This window comes from Takifugu rubripes, chromosome 1 (genome assembly GCF_901000725.2).
Source record: "Takifugu rubripes chromosome 1, fTakRub1.2, whole genome shotgun sequence".
Taxonomy (NCBI): Eukaryota; Metazoa; Chordata; class Actinopteri; order Tetraodontiformes; family Tetraodontidae; genus Takifugu; species Takifugu rubripes.
In genome coordinates, this window is record NC_042285.1 from 458,493 (window position 1) to 480,069 (window position 21,577).

Below are 21,577 nucleotides of genomic sequence, written 5' to 3' on the forward strand. Positions count from 1 at the left end.
CATCACCACAGCATCACCACAACATCACCACAGTATCACCACAGCATCACCACAGCATCACTACAGTATCACCACAGCATCACCACAACATCCCCACAGCATCACTACAGTATCACCACAACATCACCACAGTATCACCACAGCATCACCACAGTGATAATTTAAAACTTGTCTGTCAAAACATTAATCTAAACATTTGTTATGCTGCATAATTAGTGGTGTAGCTGACTAATTACAAAAAGTGAACAGTGGTGAATGTAGAAATAGTTCATTGTTAACTAAATTAAACCAATTGTTGTTACACCATTTAATTCTGCTCCCACAATCAATCAAAGTAGCTTCTCTACAGACCAAAAACCTATAGAGTCGTCTGTTTACTTTCCCCTTATTTATTTATTCACAGCAAGATTAAACACACAAAGGCACACGCACACACACGCGCACACACACACACACACACACATAATCACAGAAACACACACACTCACTCACACACACACGCACAGACACACACTCACAGAAACACACACACACACACACTCACAGAAACACACACACTCACTCACACACACACGCACAGACACACACTCACTCACACACTCACACACACACTCACTCACACACACACACCCTAACAACACAGACACACACACACATATATATACACATATATATATAGACCGCCAGGTGGCGCACGACCACGTTGAGCGCTCGTGAGGTTGGTTCTCGTCACTTCCTGATTTAGGAGCCTTTTTACGTTTCCAGATGTTTGTTGTTTTTCCCACAAAATCAACTTAAAGTCATTTTTTTTAGACAGAAACGTTTGTTCACACCCAGAAGTGCCCCGAAATTTGGTGTCAATGAAATTCTGTAAACCACAGAAATGGTTTCTTTTTTTAAGCTGGAAACGTCCCTCTTGTGTTCACCCTTTCATCATATTCACCCTTTCATCGTATTCACCCTTTCATCGTGGAGAGCTCCGCCCCCCTGAAGTGATGGCAGGAAAACATCTGGTGTTCATGTCTGTTGTGGTTCTGCAGAATTCTAAAGTCTGTTATGGGTTTGGGTCTTTTCTTGAGGCCGGTTCCCCTGCAGGGTCACAGAGACCCTGAATGTGAGCATTTTGGGGTTGGGTACCTTGCTCAAGGGCACCTCGGCGGGGCTCTGAAGGTGTCCCGGCCGCTGCTGCCGCTACCAGGTCACCGAGGACGGAACCATATGGAGCAACTCGCCTGGTTTTCTGGGCGGGTTTTGATCCGCTTGTTCCAATGGTGGAGCGATGCTATTGTCACTGTAACTAGTCTGAGTGAACACACGCACGTGCACGTGCACGTCAGACACACATCTTGTCGAGAAAGAGGAGCAACACAAGATCCATCCACCAAATAGCTTTATTTATATAAAATAACATTCATGAACACACGAGTGACATAAGAGACTTTAAATCAGTCAACATGAAACAAGGTGGTCACGTGACCTTCAGCCTGTGACGGTCGTCTACACAAATCACTATTTTAGAGAGGAAAAGGACCATTTTCACGGGTCCACGGCGGCCTCGAGGCGTGTTGGGGTCTAATCAGCTGCTGCTGTCGTCAACGTACAGAAATGGGAGATTATCCGGGCAGGAAACAGCTTCCTCTTTGATGCCTTTGATGCTCTTTGATGCTCTTCCTGATGAAGCTGGATGAGGCCCTGAACATTTCCTGGAAACCCTGATTTGTCCTCTGGAGGGAGAAAAGCCTCAAACGTCCAGGTCAGAGTCACTGTCCGTCACCGACAGGAGAGTCTCGCCGTCGGCGCGCCCTCCGGCCCGGGCGGGGCTGAACGGGCGCCCCCGGTCCGAGCACATCCGGTGGAGCTGCAACCTGAAAGAGAGCGGCTGCTGTGAGTGACGGCGCTCCACCTTCTGCCCTCTTCTGGCCCGAGACGGGGCTCTCGTGCACCCAGATGCTCCGACACAGATCAAAGCTGCAGCGTCAGCAGGTCTGATGTGGATCAGAGCAGGTCTGATGTGGATCAGAGCAGGTCTGGACCTCGTTGCGGAGCCTTTATCAGCTTTGTTATCTTATCACTCTAAAATCAAGACTCGTTTTATTTTCACCCACCTGAAGACCAAAGACTCCCTTTTATCAGGATAAAAGGGAAACGAGTCATAAATGTTCTTTTACGCACAGTTTTGGCCGCGCGTGCACTTGTTGCTTCCGGATCGCGGACTTGGATCAGACCTGTTCCTGTTGCCCTCACCTGTTCTTGGCGGCCGCTGCCCGGTCTCTCTGTCTGCGGTTCTTGAACCAGTTGCCAACTTGCGTGGGCGTGAGTCCGGTCGCGTGCGCCAGCTCCCGCTTCTTCCCGGGGTTCGGGTAGGGGTCCTGCAGGTACCACTCCCGGAGCAGCCCGCGGGTGCGCTCCTTGAAGCAGTGCGTCTTCTGCTCCCCGTCCCAGATGGTCTTGGGTAACGGGAACTTCTTCCTCACGCGGTACTTGTCCACGGGTCCGAGCGGCCGCCCCCGCAGCTTCTCCGCCTCCCGGTAATGAGCCTCCAGCCACATCGCCTGCAGTTTGCCGTGTGACGCGCGCGTAAAGCGGTGCGTCTCCAGGATGTGGTAGAGCTCTCGGAAGCTGCCCGTGTGGAAGGCCACCACGGCGCGCGCGCGCTGCACGGACTCCTGCTCAGAGATGGAGTCGCGGCCGTCCCCGGTCACCGGGAGGGACCAGAGGAAGCGGGCCAGCCGCTCGACGTCCCCGGTCTCCTCCAGGGTCTCACACACGCTGGCGATCTGCGTGGCGGAGAAGCACAGTCCGGGCAGAGCCAGGGGGGGACCAACCGACTTAAGGTCCTCGGGGGACTGAGAGCGGCCCCCCACTGGAGCTCCCTCTGCCAGGTGGGGCAGGAGGACTCGGGAGGCTGAGAAGAAGTCGAGCGGCGACCTGAAAACCATCTGGATGACGGAGCGGAGCCGACGGGAACCTCTGCAAGTCTGCCAAGAATCTGCTCGAGTCCCGCTCTTTAGGTCACCTGGGAGTCAGGGCGGGCCCGAGCCTGACGTCTGATTGGACAGCGCGGACATGGTTGCTATGGCAGCGCTGTCAATCACACAGAGGATTTGGCTCGTGCAGCAGACCAGGACGGACCCACGTTCAGGTCTTAGAGCCAAGAAACGGAGCTCCCGTCCAACTTCCTGTTTCTCCTCTTCGATGTGGTTTCACGTCAAAAGTCGCCGGTGTCCCGGCGAAGGACGCTTGACGTTTGACACGAGAGACAAAGAGACACCAGGAGGACGCGTCCAGAACAAAGTCCAAAGCTCTGTGGTGGTTAAGCTGCTTCCATCGTTGGAGGCCGTGTTTCTGAAGTGGTTTCCCATCACTCTAATCACTTTCTAATCACTTCTATTCTCTAATATCCATAAATTCACAGATAATCTGGCTCCATTCTGTTAGCTTGGATTAGCACCGCCCCCCCATGTGGCCCCCCCCAACATTAGTCTAATGGAGCAGCTTTATCTCAGCAGCTTTCACAGGTTCTGCTGGCCTGGATGTTCCCTCAGAGTCCAGCAGACGTTCCACAGCTGTCCCAACGTCCCGAGCTGACAGGGTCAATGCCAATTACCCCAACACAGGGGGGCTCCAGGGAGGAGCAACACAGGTGGGGGGGGGGGGGTGTTGGGGTTGTTCATGTATTCATCAGAAGAATGAATGAGTGAATCACTGATTTTAGTGAACAGCATCTAAAAAAGTTACACATTCATGACTCTCATCATCATCTTTACCCCCGTAAACAAGAGCCCCTCCACTGTCCTCCACATGCCCCCTGAGCTCCTCAGCCCAGCACCTTTAACCCCCCCACCTCCCGTCACTGGGACAGGCCGCCCCCCCCCCCCCCCCCCAGAGGCCCTGGAAGGCCTCCTCTTTTTTAACCTCAGCCCAACTCTTGGTCCTTTTCTTTCTCTTCCAGGACTTTAAAAGTTTTAAGGACAAAAGAGCCTAAAGCAGGAAGGAGCATGATGGGCGGGGCTTGTTGATGCTGGCAGGCAACAAGCCCCGCCCATCACGCTGTCCTGGAGAGGGACAAGATGCTACACTGCTAACCTTCAGCATGCTAACTGCTAGCTTAGCCTGAATGAGATAGCTTAGCTCTCAATGAGGGGAGCCTATATGTGTTAGCATCGAAAACATAGAGATGGTCAACAGGCCAAAGCATCTCCATCGCCCCCTGGTGGCAGCAGCACCAGCCCCCACTGACTGTTGTAGATGGTGGAGGGTGTGTGTGTGTGTGTGTGTGTTGTTGACATCAGGTCTGACCTGTCAGAAATCTAAGAGCAGGTGTTTCAGTTACGCTACCTGGGCGACTAATCCGGACCCTGATTGGGTCGTAAACCAATACGTCTGAGTAAATCCTGCTACTTCTGTTAGCATGGATGGGAGTTTATCACAGGTGTGTCACCCCCCCCTCTCACTCACACACACACACACGCACACACACACACACACACTTCCATCACAGCCACTGGATAATAATTCTGCTTGTGTGCTAATGCGGAGGCCAGATGTTGCTAACAGCATCCTTGTTCTGGGTCTTAAACACCTGTGTCCATGTGAGGCACCTGTATTAAACTGTGAGACCATCTAGAGGCAGGACAGAGGTGGATGATTCTGATGACCGTTCACTGACCGAGCCTTGAGGGTGGTGGGGGCTGTCTGTGGAGGGTGGTGGGGGCTGTCTGTGGAGGGTGGTGGGGGCTGTCTGTTGAGGGTGGTGGGGGCTGTCTGTGGAGGGTGGTGGGGGCTGTCTGTGGAGGGTGGTGGGGGCTGTCTGTTGTGGTCGGGGGTAATCTGGTCTAATCTGCTGCATCTTAACCTCTGTGAGCAACAAGAGCCAGATTATCCCTCTAACAAAGGCCACATGCTCATCTGGGAAATTACTCCACTCAGACCCACGTCTGAGGCCCGACAGGTTCCAGGGAGGCGCTGTGATCCACCTCTACCAATCACACCCTCCCGGAGAGTCACCTGACCCAGGTTTCTCCTCGCACGGAGTCACCTGACCAACTTTTCATTTTCCAGAGTCTACTGGGTCTATTGGGTCTCCAGAGTCTACTGGGTCTATTGGGTCTCCTGAGTCTATTGGGTCTCCCGAGTCTACTGGGTCTATTGGGTCTCCCAAGTCTACTGGGTCTATTGGGTCTCCCGAGTCTACTGGGTCTCCCAAGTCTACTGGGTCTATTGGGTCTCCCGAGTCTACTGGGTCTATTGGGTCTCCCGAGTCTACTGGGTCTCTCAAGTCTATTGGGTCTCCCGAGTCTACTGGGTCTCCTGAGTCTATTGGGTCTCCTGGGTCTCCCGAGTCTACTGGGTCTCCCAAGTCTACTGGGTCTCCCAAGTCTACTGGGTCTCTCAAGTCTATTGGGTCTCCCGAGTCTACTGGGTCTCCTGAGTCTATTGGGTCTCCTGGGTCTATTGGGTCTCCCGAGTCTACTGGGTCTATTGGGTCTCTCAAGTCTACTGGGTCCCCTGGGTCTCACGGGTCTATTGGGTCTCCCGGGTCTATTGGGTTTCCCGGGTCTATTGGGTCTCCCGGGTCTATTGGGTCTCCCGAGTCTATTGGGTTTCCCGGGTCTATTGGGTCTCCCGGGTCTATTGGGTCTCCCGGGTCAGCCGCCTTGGGCTGGAGAGGGAGGAGGAGCGGCGTCCTTTCAGGGGTCATGAATAAAGACAGTTTATTACAGCTGTAATAAAGCACAGAAACATCGGGGAGGCTTCAAAGTGGGTCTGAAGGTTCCTGCCAGATTCTGAAGCCACTGTTGCTGCTTTGATGAAACGGCTCTGGGTCAAAGGTCATCACGCGAGGGTTCCGAGACAAGGAAATACACACAAATACACGAAGGAGGACGGAGCGAGCGCGTCTCTGTCGCCCCCTGCTGACTGGATCCACCAACACTAGTCATCGCTCCACGTGGGCCGGGTCAGAACTCGGACCTCTGGACACCGATCCAGGTCCCTGCACCTGAGCTGCCTCCTGGTTTAGTGTGGAGACAAATTAAAGTGAGATTAAATGTGTGGGCGTGTCTTGTTTTGATATGTGGGGTTTATATGGGGCTGAGAGGGCATCTGCCCCCCCCATCATCATATTAACCCCCCAACACACGCTGAGGTAATCTGGCCTTCACACCAACACATGAAATCCCATAATCCCCCTCCAGATTGAAACCACCTTTAAAGGACCAGATTACGGGGACATTTTGACGGTTTTGTCCTGATACTGGACTTCGTTCTGTCCCTCCTCTTTATTCAGTCGCAAGTGTCTGCAGGTGCTTCACAGAACCCCAGGGCCAGACCCCCAGCGAGCTGCCGTTACCAGGACCAGGACCAGGACCAGGACCAGGGTCACGTGGGGGGGCGCTCCTTGACAGCTGAGCAGGTTTGTGACCTTCAAGTTCTGGAACTGGGACAAATTGTGAGCGAAGGTGAAGCACCTGTGGAGGGTCCCTGATGGGGGCCCCAGATGGGGGTGCTGGGGGGCCGCGGGTCAGTGCTGGGGGGCCGCGGGTCAGTGCTGGGGGGACGCAGACACAGACAGGACTGGATCCTTGTAGGTCTTTATTTCATATATAGACGCTTCTGTAATCAAATGAGTGCAATCAAACAACAGCAATACAAACGTTACGATGCTTCTGAGACCCAGGGAGGGTTCCGAGGGGGGGGCCACTCAGGCCACGCAGCTCCACACCTCATGGACCACATTAAAAAAGTCACCGTCAGGACCGTCGGCGATGCTGGGGGGGGGGGGTCCTGCCCGGAGAGCAGCTCCTCCACCCCCCCGCTGCTCCCTCCAGAACCTGCTCGCCGCTCCTCCATGAAAAGAAACTTCCCACCCCCCCCATCATGATTATCATCGTCATTATCCTACTGGTTATTACCCCCCCCCCCCCCCAAAAAAAAACAGGAAAAGGAAAGAAAAGAACCAAATCTCAGTTCCACTCAGAGGTCCCTCTGGTCCGTCACTCGTGTTCAGGCAGAACCAAAGTCCTCATGCAGCGTCCTGCAGACGTGCGCATCACATACGTGCACAGGTGGAAGTATGGAGTGATGAGGTGGGTCTCGTGGTTGCTGTGCGTCTGTGTGCGTCTGTGTGCGTCTGTGTGTCAAACAGAGTGTGTGTCTGAAGGAAGAAGCAAAGGTGTCGGGCCGCCGTGGGCCGAGGGGCACGGAACCGTCCCGGAGGAAAGGGAAATGGAGTCTTCGCCGTCAGCTCTGCAACAATCACGCACTCAGACGCCCCACACACCCGCCGGTCCGCAGGTGGATCCAGGTGGATTCAGGTGGATCCAGGTGTTCAACGTTAACATTCACAAAAAGAAGAGGAGAAACACCTGCGTGGTAGAAGTCTACGTCACCAGGCTGCAGTCCAGGAAGTGGAGGTCCTCCGGGTTCAAAGCAGCGAGTGTGAACGTCACTGTCCCACAGCTGCACACACACACTCTCACACACACACACACGCACGCTCACACACACACACATGCTCTCACACACACGCTCTCACACACACGCTCTCACACACACTCCATCCCACACCACATGTCCTCATTTTCGTTTTAGTGGAGAAAGACATGGCACAATGGAGCGACTCCTCCTGTGGGTGGATGCACCGATCACCTGGAGGAGACGGGGGGGGGGGGGGGGGTCCACGCCGCCGTTACCAGGGGTCCTCCAACTCGCTGGTACTCTGGGGGGGTGGAGAGAGAGGAGAGAGGAGCGTTAGCTTGTGGACGCCTGGCTCGGACCCTTTCAACAGTTAACGTGCACCAGTTTGAGGACGGGTTGGGGGGGGGGGCGACCCGGTGTTCCAGGTGTGTCCAACAACCTGAAACTCACCTGAGCAGCGACCACCTTCTGGTTCTGCTGCTCCCCGACACGCACAGGGACAAGGTGACCTTCGAGGCTTGGAAGGGCTGCGGAGGCATATTTTACCGCCGCCCTGTCGATCTGAACTCTACCGTTACCATAGCGACGCCACTGACACTAACACGGCTGTCGCACGTGGGACGGAAAGTTTCCGACGTTTCCCGGAGCGGCGCGACCAACGGCCCCGCGCTACCTTCAAGTCCCTCAAGAAACACACGAAAATCAGAGTTTATTTCCTCATTTGTCATTTTAATCGTGTGGCTTTGATGTGGCGCACAGCTGCGTACAAACACACACACACACACACACACACACACCCCAATATTGGGATGTTGTGGTGAGCGCCTGGTGATCAGTGGTTCAACTTCAGCGCAGCAGCACAGACGGACGACAGACAGCACTTAAAGGGGACCCAGGTCAGTGAGCCAGTGACGGAAGCCTGAGAGGGACAAATGACCTGGAAACTGCCACACAGCTAGCATGACTACAGTTAGCAACAGTTAGCATGGCTAGCAGCAATGCTAGCCCCTTTGGTAACCTGCCCCACCGTGGTTAAGCCTTTACATTCAGTCTCTCTCTCTCTCTCTCTCTCTCTCACACACACACACGCACACGCGCACACACACACACACACACACACACACAGGATATATGCAAGTAACAGACGTGTGTTTGTCTGTTTTAGCTCTGACATTCTGACTGTAAGCAGGAGTTTGATGTGAAGCTGTGGGGGGAGGCGGGGGTGTGGGGGGTGAGGCGGGGGTGTGGGGGGTGAGGCGGGGGTGGAGGGGGGGTGACCAGCCAGAAGCCAATACAGGTGAATATAGGCCACAGAGCACAAGGTTCATTTCTGCTTCGCCAGCCACCTCCGGAGGAGTTCTGTTAATATTCTGCTGTGATGCAGCTGTAAAATGGCCGACACAGAAGAAACGGCGTGGGGGGGGGGGGGGTAAGAGGTAAGGGTGGGGGGCAGAATTTGAATAGACAAAGGGGCCGTTTCTAAAAACAGCCTCGAATGGCAGACTGTTGACAGGAAGGGCCGACGTGCCCCACAAGTTCTGGTTCTGAGAACGTGGATTATGGGTCACGTGACTGGGAGGTTACGAGGAAAGGTCATCATTCAAAGGCGGGACTGGACTCGGGGCCGGGGGCCTCTCGAACGGCGTCCGACTCCGCATTGGTGGGTGAGGGGGGGACGGGAGGGGAGGCAGGCTGTTCCTGGCCGTCTTCATCGTGGTCAGAAGTCCCGGGCAGCCGCCCCGCTCCTCCGCCGGCGCCGCTCTCCCCGGGCCGGTGGTAGGCGGCCAGCGTCTCCTCCAGCACCGAGCGGTACTGCCCCCGGTGGTGCAGGCGGAACTGCCGCAGAGCCTCCAGCAGGTGAGCCGCCGTGTTTCCGCCTCCCTCCTCACTCTCCTCCTCTCCCCCCGCACAGGCCTGAGGCGACACGCCAGGGGTGAGACTGTGCAGGTACGCTGCATGTTCTCACACACACACGCACACACGCACGCGCACACACACACGCACGCGCGCGCAGGAAGCTGCACACATTAGCACGTCAGGGGCGTCTCGCATCCATGGAACCGGCCAATCAAACGCTACCTGTGACCAGTGAGACCAGCAACCCTGTGTGAATCATACTCAGTGTGTGTGTGTGTGTGTGTGTGTGTGTGTGTGTGTGAGAGGCTCTGCAACCAGCCGCCAGGAGGCAGTCAAGTTGCTGAGGTTCAGGCTCAGGAAGCAGTAAAAAGTCTCCAAAGATACTGAAAACAGCTAAATATTGAGCCCCCCCCCCGGTCTGGCTGGAGTGGGGGTGTCGAGGTGAGGTTAAAGGTCAGACATGGCGCGACAGACTCACCCCTTCCTCTTCTTTATGAGGGTTCAGCTTGTTGTAGACCGCCTCGATCACACTCCGTCTGTGAAAACACACACACACACACACACACGCACACACACACACACACACACACACACACACACACACACACACACACGCACACATACACACACACACACACACACACACACACACACACACACACACACACACACACACACACACACACGTTACCAGCAGACCAGCTTTGGTTGAAGAGTTGAGCTTCATCAGAGCTCAGGATGACTCAAACATGCAGCTCTTCTATCTGTGGAACACCTGCGGCTGCTAACGTTACTGATCGATGGAGAAGCTACGTCAGAGGTGTCCAGAGCCAACCGGGTCAGCGGTTCTGACCCAGTGGAGCCCTGAAGGATGGGCTGAATCAGGAGGGGCATTTACTTGCTGATCAGGCCTCCCCCAGGTGGGAGGTTGGGGATGTTTTCTGCCCCGATGCTCCTCAGGACAGACACCAGGTCAGGGACTCCAGCCTCGCCACAGCTCCCCAGTAGCTCTGCGCGCACACACACACACACACACACACACACACACACACACACACACACACACACACACACACACACACACACACACACACACACACACACACACACACACACTTGACTGGTTATTTTGGTGAGAATCAGAACCAGAATCAGTTGTGCTGCATCTAACACCTGAGCAGGCTCCTGGTCCAGGGAGTGTGTGTGTGTGTGTGTGTGTGTGTGCGTGTGTGTGCCATGAGAGGCTGACCTTCAACACGGGTCTCCAGGTATTTGTCCAGCTCCTCCTCCTTCTTCAGGGCCTCCTCTGAGATCTTGGGGGCTCCAGGGAAACACACCAGCACCACACTCATGTTGTCCCTGCTCCCCTGCACAGGAGACACACATGGGTTCACTAGAACATCACAGTTCTGCTGTGGGGGAGCCCAAACCAGCTCCATGACCCAGTTCCCTAGGACGGCTCAGCCTTGGTTCCCACTACACAACCCAACTGGGAGGCTGGTCAGAGACCTGTAGGACCAGCAGCTGTGAGGGTTCTGCTGGTGGACACCTCCTCGGCCTCCATCTACCATCACCGTGTCACACCTCCTCCTCACCCCAAAACTGACCAGAACTCAGCGGTACCACTGGTCCGTACAGAGACAGGAGATATACGTCTGAGGAGCTTCATCCACAGGTGTTTCACAGTTGCTCCTATCAAAGCTGGACATGATCACGTCTTCAGGGGCCATGAGTGTCTCCTGACTGAGATGATCTATGACCTCTAGAGGTCGTTCAAGAGGTCAAAGGTCAGTCAGGATCAATCGGAACACCTTGAGACGGAGATCATGGAGGCAACAGCTAGCAGGAAGCCTGGTATCGTGCACCCCCCCATAAACTGACCCCCCCAGCCCTGATCTGCTCACCACCGTCACAAAGGTCTCCGCGCCGTGGCGGACGCTCACGAGGGTGCGTTAGCTACGCGCTAGCGTGCTAGCATGCTAAGACGACTCCAGTGAAGGGCAGCTCACCTTGTGCAGACACGTGTCCACCACCGAGTTACAGACCTTCTCCAGGTCGTCACACACCAGCAGTCGTGAGCGGACAAAGTCACACAGCTCCTCGTTGGACATGACGTCCCAGATTCCGTCGCACGCCAGCACCACGAACTCGTCTCCCTCGGCCACCCGCTCCAACACGCACACCTCGGGCTCGGGGCTCACCAGCTGCTCCGTGGGGCCCTTCCCGTCCACGCACTTGTAGTCGTAGTCCCCCAGAGCGCGGGACACGGCCAGGGAGCCGTTGACCCTCTGGATCATCACCGAGCCGCCGGCTTTCTGGATGCGCTCCTTCTCGCGGGGGTTGCAGGGCTTGTGGTCCTGGGTGGAGAAGCCCACCTGGGAGTCTCGGCTGAGCACGGCTCGAGAGTCCCCGCAGTTAATGAAGTAGAGGTGCGTGGGGCTGAGCAGCACGCACACGGCCGTGGAGCCGCTGCGGTCCAGGCCCTGCCGCAGGTCCGAGAAGCTGCGCATGTACTCGTCGATGTTGAGGAAGCCCGAGCGGATGCCGTCCTTCACGCCCTCTATGGAGCTGGACTCGGAGCTGAAGTCGGCGCCTCCGGACAGGATGTGTTCCAGCAGGTGGGCGGAGCAGTAGTTGGCCACCCGGGAGCCGGCGTGGCCATCGTAGACGGCGAAGAAGGACCAGTCGGCCAGTCCGTGGGGAAGGCCCACCACAGCGGTGTGGGCGTCCTCCATCTCCACCCTCCAGCCCTGCATGGAGCTCAGGCCGTAGCGCAGCCCGTTGCCCTGACCGTGGGCGCTGTGCTTCTCAGTCTTCGGCTTGTCCAGGAAAGCCCCCATCGCTGCTTCGGTTCACTGAGGAGGACAACAGGAAGAGGTGAATCACATCCATCCCATAAACAGGAGCCTCCCAACGGTCCTGCTCTGCTGTCTCTAAGGTCCCTTCAGCAGCAGCTACAGCAGCAGCAGCTACAGCAGCAACAGCTACAACAGCAGCAACAGCTACAACAGCAGCAGCAGCAGCAGCTACAGCAGCAGCAGCAGCAGCTACAGCAGCAGCAGCAGCTACAGCAGCAGCAGCAGCTACAGCAGCAGCAGCAGCAGCTACAGCAGCTGCAGCTACAGCAGCAGCAGCTACAACAGCAGCAACAGCTACAACAGCAGCAGCAGCAGCAGCTACAGCAGCAGCAGCAGCAGCTACAGCAGCAGCAGCAGCTACAGTAGCAGCAGCAGCAGCTACAGCAGCAGCTACAGCAGCAGCAGCTACAGCAGCAGCAGCTACAGCAGCAGCAGCAGCTACAGCAGCAGCTACAGTAGCAGCAGCAGCTACAGTAGCAGCAGCAGCAGCTACAGCAGCAGCTACAGCAGCAGCAGCTACAGCAGCAGCAGCAGCAGCTACAGCAGCAGCAGCTACAGCAGCAGCAGCAGCAGCTACAGCAGCAGCAGCAGCTACAGCAGCAGCAGCAGCTACAGCAGCAGCAGCAGCTACAGTAGCAGCAGCAGCAGCTACAGCAGCAGCTACAGCAGCAGCAGCTACAGCAGCAGCAGCTACAACAGCCGCTGGACGTGCACGTGTGCACTAAGTGATGTCGTCTATGTGCGAGAAAAAGCGGCTCTATAAATAAACAGCAGGTTTGGATTTCAGGCCGGGGGGGGCGGGGAGGGGGCAGTGCTGCCCAGTGTGTGACACAGGTGAGACACAGATGTATTCACCAGCAGCCATTCGCTCTAAAAATAAAACAAACACACTGCCGTTGCCTAGCAACCACCCACCCTGCAGGGCAAACACCCAAGCTTAGCTTCATTCAGTGACACCCCACCCATCTCATCCCTGAGACACACACACACACACACACACACACACACACACACACACACACACACACACACTGATGTCATGCCTGCTGGGACCCCCCCCCCCCTTTATTTTGAAGGGGAAGTAGAATATTGAGATGACACAATCCTGTTGTGCAGCTAATGCTAATGCTAATCCTAAGGCTGCAGTGGCAACGTCCAGATTATTGGTCCCAACAGAAGCATTCATGTAGAGGAAGATCGTCATCATCATCATCATCACTGAATACCTTAACGAGACGATTTACCAGAGCAACGAGCTTCTCCAACCCTAAAACAGACACCTGAGGATGGAGCTACAGGTGAGAGGTCTACCTGGAGGTCTCCCATGGGCTCAGAGGAACCACAGGACCGGGGACTCTGCTACGCTTCTGGGGACTCTGCTACGCTTCTGGGGACCCTGCTACGCTTCTGGGGACTCTGCTACGCTTCTGGGGACCCTGCTACGCTTCTGGGGACCCTGCTACGCTTCTGGGGACCCTGCTACGCTTCTGGGGACTCTGCTACGCTTCTGGGGACCCTGCTACGTTTCTGGGGACTCTGCTACGCTTCTGGGGACTCTGCGCAGGTGCTCCACAGGGTGTGTTCCTCTGAATCCATCGCCAACAATTGACCGAAACTAAAAACCCAACGACAAAGCCAGAAAAGCAAGAGGCCGGAATGATGTGTAGCGCCGCCCTCTGCGCTGGCTACGCTAAGCTACGGAGAAGCACAACGACATTTTCTTCTCCAACCAAACAAACTCTTTTTGGGAGTAAAATAAGACTGAAATGTGGGGGAAATGCTCAAAACTTGAAATGTAAAAAATAGAATTTAAGAAAAAATAAATTTCAAAGGGCCCCAGAGAGACCGGAGGTTTGTGAAAGACGAGAAGCATCAAATGGTCACGAGTTAGCACCGACTGGCGAGCAAGGGGCGGAGCCTCGACTGAGCCACGATGTCTTTGGAAGCGACAGAAGTTCGGAGAGTTTTTACAGGACTGATTCTGTTCACGGTGATCTGAGTGATGGTCACAATGACCTTGTTGGTTAGCCATCAGTGCTAACGCCGCCCTCCGCACCAGTGCTAACGCCGCCCTCCGCACCAGTGCTAACGCCGCCCTCCGCACCAGAGCTAACGCCGCCCTCCGCACCCGAGCTAACGCCTCCCTCCGCACCCGTGCTAACGCCGCCCTCCGCATCCGAGCTAACGCCGCCCTCCGCACCAGAGCTAACGCCGCCCTCCGCACCAGAGCTAACGCCGCCCTCCGCACCAGTGCTAACGCCTCCTTCCGCACCAGAGCTAAGACCGCCCTCTGCACCAGTGCTAAGACCGCCCTCTGCACCAGTGCTAACGCCGCCCTCCGCACCCGAGCTAACCAGTGTTTGCGTTGCATGCAACAGCATCACCAGAGCTGGGGCGTTCTGAAGAACCCGCCCAGCTACATTAGTGTGTGGGGCCAAAACTGTATCGTGGAACCATTGAGGTTCTGGAGGGTGACTGAGACCCTGGGGGGGGGGGCAGGTGGGGCAGCAGATGTCCTACTGGAGAAGCCGTGTCTTCAGAACACCAACGAAGCTACGTAGAATGAGCAGTAATTACTAGTTATGAAGGTTACTGCAGAAACCAGAGAAACCAGAGAAACCAGACTGGTGCAGACGGACCAGACCAGAGGGAAGTATCACCACTGTCTGTTGGTGAGGACCCGTGATGCACCTGCTCACGTTCAGGCTTCAACTGTTGCATCCACAGTGTCACACATGGACCGAGGCCCCAGTCAGGCGCTGCTGTGTAACGACCGTGTGTAACGACCGTGTGTAACGACCGTGTGTAACGACCGTGTGTAACGACCGTATGTAGCGACCGTATGTAACGACCGTGTGTAACGACCGTATGTAACGACCGTATGTAACGACCGTATGTAGCGACCGTATGTAACGACCGTGTGTAACGACCGTGTGTAACGACCGTATGTAACGACCGTATGTAACGACCGTATGTAGCGACCGTATGTAACGACCATGTGTAACGACCGTATGTAACGACCGTATGTAACGACCGTGTGTAACGACCGTGTGTAACGACCGTATGTAACGACCGTATGTAACGACCGTATGTAACGACCGTATGTAACGACCGTATGTAACGACCATATGTAGCGACCGTATGTAACGACCATGTGTAACGACCGCATGTAACGGCCGTGTATAACGACCGTGTGTAGAGGCCCTGGGTAACGACCGTATGTAACGACCGTATGTAGCGACCATATGTAACGACCGTGTGTAACGACTGTGTAACGACCGTATGTAGTGATCGTATGTAACGACTATGTAACAACTGTATGTAACGACTATGTAACGACTATGTAACGACCATATGTAACGACCGTATGTAACGACTATGTAACGACCGTATGTAACGACTATGTAACGACTGTATGTAACGACCGTATGTAGCGACCGTATGCAACGACTATGTAGCGACCGTATGTAACGACTATATAGCGGCCGTATGTAACGACTATGTAACGACTGTATGTAACGACTGTGTAACGAATATGTAACGACCGTGTGTAACGACCGTATGTAACGACCGTATGTAACGACTATGTAGCGGCCGTATGTAACGACTATGTAGCGACCGTATGTAACGACTATGTAGCGACCGTATGTAACGACTATATAGCGACCGTATGTAACGACCGTATGTTGCGACCGTATGTAACGACTATGTAGCGACCGTGTATATTGACCGTGTGTAACGACCTTAAGTAACAACCGTGTGTAACGACCTTAAGTAACAACCGTGTGTAACGACCGTATGTAACGACCGTATGTAACGACTATGTAGCGACCGTATGTAGCAACCGTATGTAGCAACCGTATGTAGCGACCATATGTAATGACTGTATGTAGCGACTATGTAGCGACCGTATGTAGCGACTATGTAGCAACCGTATGTAGCGACCATATGTAATGACCGTATGTAGCGACTATGTAGCGACCGTATGTAGCGACTGTATATAACGACCATGTGTAACTACTATGTGTAACTACACAACAATGTGTAGCGACCATGTGTAACTACTATGTGTAACTACACAACTGTGTGTAGCGACCGTGTGTAACTACACGCACGCCCGCTACGTGGTCGGTCCGAAGGTGCTCGGTCAGTCATTGCTGCTACATCCTGTCGGTGCTCCGCGGGTCGCCACGCCCACAGTGGCTCCACTAACACAGCAGACCGCTGCTACCTGCACCGACCCGTGAGGTGCTGCTGAGGTGCTGCCGGGCCAGAACCGCTCCGAGACCCTGAGCGGCACTGATGAGCTCACACTCCCCGTCGGGCCTGTAAATGTGTAAACTGCTGCAGGAGGAGCCCGGTTACACATTAACCTACACACACAGCGAAGTGGCGCTCAGATAAAGAGGCGTCGTTATTGCCCCACCGGCCAGAACATATTAAACACGCCAGCAACACGTGACCCCACGTCCGTCTCCAAACACACGGATATTTGCACTGGCAGCCAGGACGCCTTCAAACATCGATAAGCAAAATCACTTTGGTGCCGGGGGGTTAATTAAGCTGAGTGGCTCCCGGCCTTGTTGCCCCGTTTGCCCTCGGTGGCAGAAACGTCCTCAGGTTGGCGGAACCCTGGAGAAGAAGAGGAGGTCCTCCTGAGACGGACTCCTGGTTCTCAGCGCTCTCCACACGGCCCAGAACCGTCTGAAGAACCCTCAGCAGCCCGGGTCCTGGAGCTGCTCCCAGGCGGGGTCTCTGTCCACCCACCTGCAGCTCCAGGGGGTCCCAGAGCATCATTTCACACCTTCACCTTTTGGGTCGGCGTTCTCACATGAGCCCAGCCGGGCTGGGAAAGACCCGGTAAACGGGCAGGAAAGTGTCGAATCTGCCGTGTTTCTCTGTCAAAGGTCAGCGAAGGTGAGCAGACGCGTGTTCTGCTCATCAGGACCAGAAGCTGCCCCAAACTGCCTCGTTGGTGCTGTTTTACCTGCAGCTTCTGGGTCACTGTGACGGGTTCTGAAGCCTCCAGTCATCGCAAAGTTGACATATTTCAGGCTCCACACAGGGAATAAGGTGTCGATGAAGGTGACAGCATAGAAACAGCAAATGTAACATTAAATCATGAGAACAAATGCCATAAATGCTGAAGCGGCACGTTTGAAGACACAGATCCTGTGTTCCAATGCTAGTCGTTAGCACCTCGGGGCTAAATTAGCTCGCTCCAGCCCGGACTCGGCATGTGGGCCACCTTGTCCTCTGGCCAGAACTGAAAGGGCTGCTGGTCCAAACTTTGGGTTTTATCTGGGAATGACCGACTCCGCCGTCTGTAGCCGTGAGATTCACGGTGCCAAAGGTTCGGGCTTTGTGCCGCAGCGTCAGTGAACAACACGAACCGCGGGGCTGCTGGTGGAGACGGTGCCGTGTGTGTGTTAAATACCGATCCACTGACCACATGCCCCAGCCCAGAGCACACGGTTCTGCTGACGGAAAGGCCTAGTTTGCCAGTATTGTGAGCTAACCTTGGCTAACTAGCTAATGTTGCGTTTAACACTTCCATGTCGATGGAGAAGCGTCTCCCAGGCTTGTCAAACGCATGCTAATGACGTTAGCACAAACACGCTAGCATGCTACCTACCTTCTCGGGCTGTTAGGCGTGAAAGTGGATCCACTCTTCTGGATTCTGCTGTTGAGTGAAGATGTATCGTTGACCTAGCTACCTAGAACGCTTACGTTAGCAAGCTAGCTATGTTATATTTCCTTATTTGAGAAAAATAGGCGAGATTGGCCTCAGAAGAACGGCGTTAATTCCTTTCTCGGTGGTTCCCTGCTTGGATGGCGTTGATTTTTACGCATGTTTGAAGCCAGTTCTGTCCTTCGTAGTAAACGAAGACAATTCCGACCGCTCCGAATCAAACATGGACTCTGAGAATTGGCTATATTATACAACAGCGACTAATCCAGTACTTTCTTCAATTGAAAGGCCAGAGCTATCCTTCGACTTTGGGTGCTGAACAAGAGGAGGTGTTATTTTTGGCATCGGTTTCCTGATTGGTTACCTCGTCTAAACAAACTGTTTTATGATTTGCTCCTTCTCCTGTCAATCATTCTGCGCCTGCCCAAACCCCAATCCTATTGGTCAATTACGGACCTTCAGTGACGCGCCCTCTCTGTGGATACACTCCTAACCTGTTATGGCGTACACCGGAGCCAATGAGGGTAGGCGGTGTCAGTCTGGTAAAAATAAACATTGAACGTTGCGACAGGAGTCGATCGACTCTATCCGCCAAGACTGGAGCTAAAAATGGAATTATTAATAAGTTGTGTTAATTTGAATATACATTCCAGGTTTTCGCGGTCAGAAGTTACTCCGGTCTCGGCATTAGAGTGTCCCGGGGTAGATAACAAGCGCAACCTCATCCAAGCGGTCCGCTCTCGAACCTGAGAAGAGAAACCGAGACGGAAGCAGAAACCCTCGCAGAATGTTCCTGAAAAACACTTCAATTCTGCCTTGATCCAACATTCGGCAGTTCCAGATGTGTGACGTCCTGCAGCTGTTTGGTGCTGGTGATGAACCCGAACCGTGGTGCTGCCGCTGAGGCCCCTGCACGTCTCACGGTGGTTCGGTGAAGCAACTTCATTTACGTTTGAATCACAATTAAAAAGGAAGAAATTCTGCTCGCGAGATTCCAAACCTTCGTGTTAAAAGGGCCGAATCAGCAAAGTGATTATATTCGCCTTTCAGATACAAGAAATAAGATCAGGCAGATGTAAATACAGCTGTGGTGGGAAGATTAAACCACCAGCGTCGTGTATAAGTGTGTTTGTAAAGATGTTTAGTTGGATGAGGGTGCGTGTGTGTGCGCGCGTGTGTGTGTGTGTACGTGCAGCGAAAGCACTTCTGATCTGTTGTCATTTTGTCTCTTGGCCTCAGGATTATACTTAAGTTTTATTAATGAAAAACTCATCAGATATCAGAACGGTCCCTCAAGGAAGCAGCCAGGGTTATGAGACAGTTCAGATTAAGAGTGTGTGTGTGTGTGTGTGTGTGTGTGTGTGCGTGTGTGTGTGTGTGTGTGTGTGTGTGTGTGTGTGTGTGTGTGCAGGACAGACAGTGGTGGTGTTTAGGAGATTATCACTGGCAGAATTTGATCATTCTGCTCTGATCATGATGTTCAATCACAGCTTATCCCAAATATTAAACTCCCTGCCTCTTGCCACCCCCCCCCCCCCCCCCCCCCCACACACACACACACATACACACACACACGCCTCATTCTCTTCTCATTGAGTAAAGTGGCCCACTGAGCCTACTGTCGGGTGGTGTGTGATTGTGCAGCCACCTGCTCATCTGAGGGGGGGTGTGGTGCTGCTGGGTGGGGCGAGGCGGGGGTCATCTCTGATGGGGGGGCTGTTCTCAGCTTTAGAGTCTTATGGAGGCAGCTAAGGAGAGTAAATTAAAAAACTGTTGCGTCTAATCCGGAGCACCAGGAACAAGTGGCACACACTCCAAAATCTGATCCCTCGTGTTTACACAGATCTGCATGAGCTTAAGCACCCCCCCCCCACACACACAAATTACACACATGTATACATGCACACATGTTCCCTGATTGTGTTCAGGCCTGGGGGGGGGGGCAGGAGCCTCTGATCTGCACTCTCATTTTCAGCCTGGAGGATCTGGACCTCAAGCATCTGGGTCACGGAACAACTGCAATCTTCTGCTTGTTCATTCCCAGTTTTAAAGAGCTTAGAGTCTCACACACACACACACACACACGCACGCACACACACACACGCATACACACACACACACACACGTGTAAAAACCTTGATGGTAGAACAGGAGAGTCCTGCTGGCCTGAGCTTCTGGTGGGTCTGGGTCAGGAGACAGAGGGAGCAGGTCCACAGCTTCAGCTCCACCAGGCTGATCAGCAGGTCCTGATCCTCTGATTGATCTCTGATCAGGTTGATCGATGGAGCAGTGAGGGAGACTAACCTGAGAGAACAGGTTAATCACCTGTTTGATCACCTGTAGTTCACTGGTCCCCACTCCTGAACTGGGAGTTTCTGTCAGCTACTGTAAAAACATCATATTTAAGGTTTATGCTAAAAGCACTGTACAAATATAATAATATAAAAGACCCTCAATTGTTTATTTACACCTATAATCTAATATATGTATTATTTTTCTATTTTTATACCGGCCCAGTGACCCGAACCAGAACCTGAGCCCCCCCAGCAGCGCGTCTGCACCCGGAGGCTGTAGTTATACTGCCGCCTAGTGTCCGGTCGGTGTACTCACAACACACGTCGATATTCTGACCACGAGGGGGCGCTAATGTGCACCTGTAATAAAAGAGAATGCACTTTGACAGGAAATAAAATGGCTGCGTGAACACAGATTTCAAGGAAAATGTTTTGAAACGTTTCGAAGGGTTGACAAAGAACACATGAGCAACATCACAGATGAACCAATCCGACGATCCGTGTGTGCAGAAAAGGAAGAAAAACTCAAAAATTCAAAATATTACGCTTTATATAAAGTAGACTGCTAGTCTGGCGCCCCCAGTGGTCGGGTTGTGCTACTGGTTGGTCGAGCCAGTCAGGCCTGCTGGTGACGGTTTCTCTCTCTGTCTCTATATTATTAGAGCTGACCTCCAGCTGACCTCCAGCTGACCTCCAGCTGACCTCCAGCTGACCTCCAGCTGACCTCCAGCTGACCTCCAGCTGACATTAGTGGGTTACCTGTTCTGTCTTCCGGTCAGGGAGCGCCGTGAGTCCGGTGGAATATTCAGTACCTGCTCTGTTCTGGGTGGAACTCTTACACAATTTCTAGCCATTACGATAAAAGGGCAGATTAAAGTCCTTTTGTGCCTTCTATATTTTCTATATTTTCTATTTCTATACATATTTTAGACGGCTGTTTCGTCGTTGGCGTTATTTATTCCTTTATTTTCTGTCCGCAGAGAACAGTATTAACGGCCATAAGTCGAGTCAGACGGAATTATCACGAGAACCATCGAAAATGGAAACGGTTCGAGCCCCGTAAGCGGCCCGTGCAGGTGTGTAAAAATAGTGCTCCAGGTGAGGCTCGAACTCACAACCTCGGCATTGCTCTGCTGCATACTGTCGTATAAGTACCGCGCGCTAACCGATTGCGCCACTGGAGCCCTACAGGACAGCGGCGCCAAATCGCTCTAAGAGAAACCGACACCGGTTCAGCCGTTACAGGCGACAACGGACAGAACCTCGCCGCTACTGTTCGGGCGCTGCTTTCGGTGAGGTGCCGCGGACGAACCAGGCGAGCCGAACCAGAACTCTCGGGCCTCGCGGCACAAACGCTGAAATGGAGCCGATTGGCATGCTGCGTTCACGGACCGCTGAAGCAGCTCGGAATTTCCACAACCTATTGTGACTTTCTGAGATCGCGAAGCTAAACTTGT

At 53.9% G+C, this 21,577-nt stretch overlaps 2 protein-coding genes and 1 non-coding gene across 4 annotated transcripts; all 3 read right to left on the reverse strand.

Moving 5' to 3' along the window:
• Positions 1 to 1,373: 1,373 nt before the first annotated feature.
• six3b (SIX homeobox 3b) lies at positions 1,374 to 3,272 on the reverse strand. Its single transcript, XM_003979289.2, has 2 exons — positions 2,245 to 3,272; positions 1,374 to 1,865 (listed from the first exon to the last, which is right to left on the reverse strand). The coding sequence occupies exons 1-2, from the start codon at positions 2,937 to 2,939 to the stop codon at positions 1,742 to 1,744; spliced, it is 819 nt and encodes a 272-aa protein (XP_003979338.1). The 5' UTR covers positions 2,940 to 3,272; the 3' UTR covers positions 1,374 to 1,741.
• Positions 3,273 to 6,577: 3,305 nt separating this feature from the next.
• Positions 6,578 to 18,163, reverse strand: ppm1bb (protein phosphatase, Mg2+/Mn2+ dependent, 1Bb). Of its 2 annotated transcripts, none has more exons than XM_029845288.1 (6): positions 17,770 to 18,162; positions 11,286 to 12,131; positions 10,526 to 10,643; positions 10,175 to 10,286; positions 9,755 to 9,812; positions 6,578 to 7,720 (listed from the first exon to the last, which is right to left on the reverse strand). In XM_029845288.1, exons 2-6 carry the CDS (start codon positions 12,114 to 12,116, stop codon positions 7,691 to 7,693), a joined length of 1,149 nt encoding a protein of 382 aa, XP_029701148.1. In that variant the 5' UTR covers positions 12,117 to 12,131; positions 17,770 to 18,162; the 3' UTR covers positions 6,578 to 7,690. The 2 variants fall into 2 exon arrangements, with proteins under 2 accessions (XP_029701148.1, XP_029701144.1); XM_029845284.1 differs by lacking the exon at positions 6,578 to 7,720 and adding an exon at positions 8,128 to 9,333 and having other exon boundaries at positions 17,770 to 18,163.
• Positions 18,164 to 21,210: 3,047 nt separating this feature from the next.
• Positions 21,211 to 21,304, reverse strand: trnai-uau (transfer RNA isoleucine (anticodon UAU)). The gene is made up of 2 exons: positions 21,267 to 21,304; positions 21,211 to 21,246 (listed from the first exon to the last, which is right to left on the reverse strand). It is a non-coding gene; the product is annotated as a tRNA-Ile (tRNA).
• Positions 21,305 to 21,577: the final 273 nt, after the last annotated feature.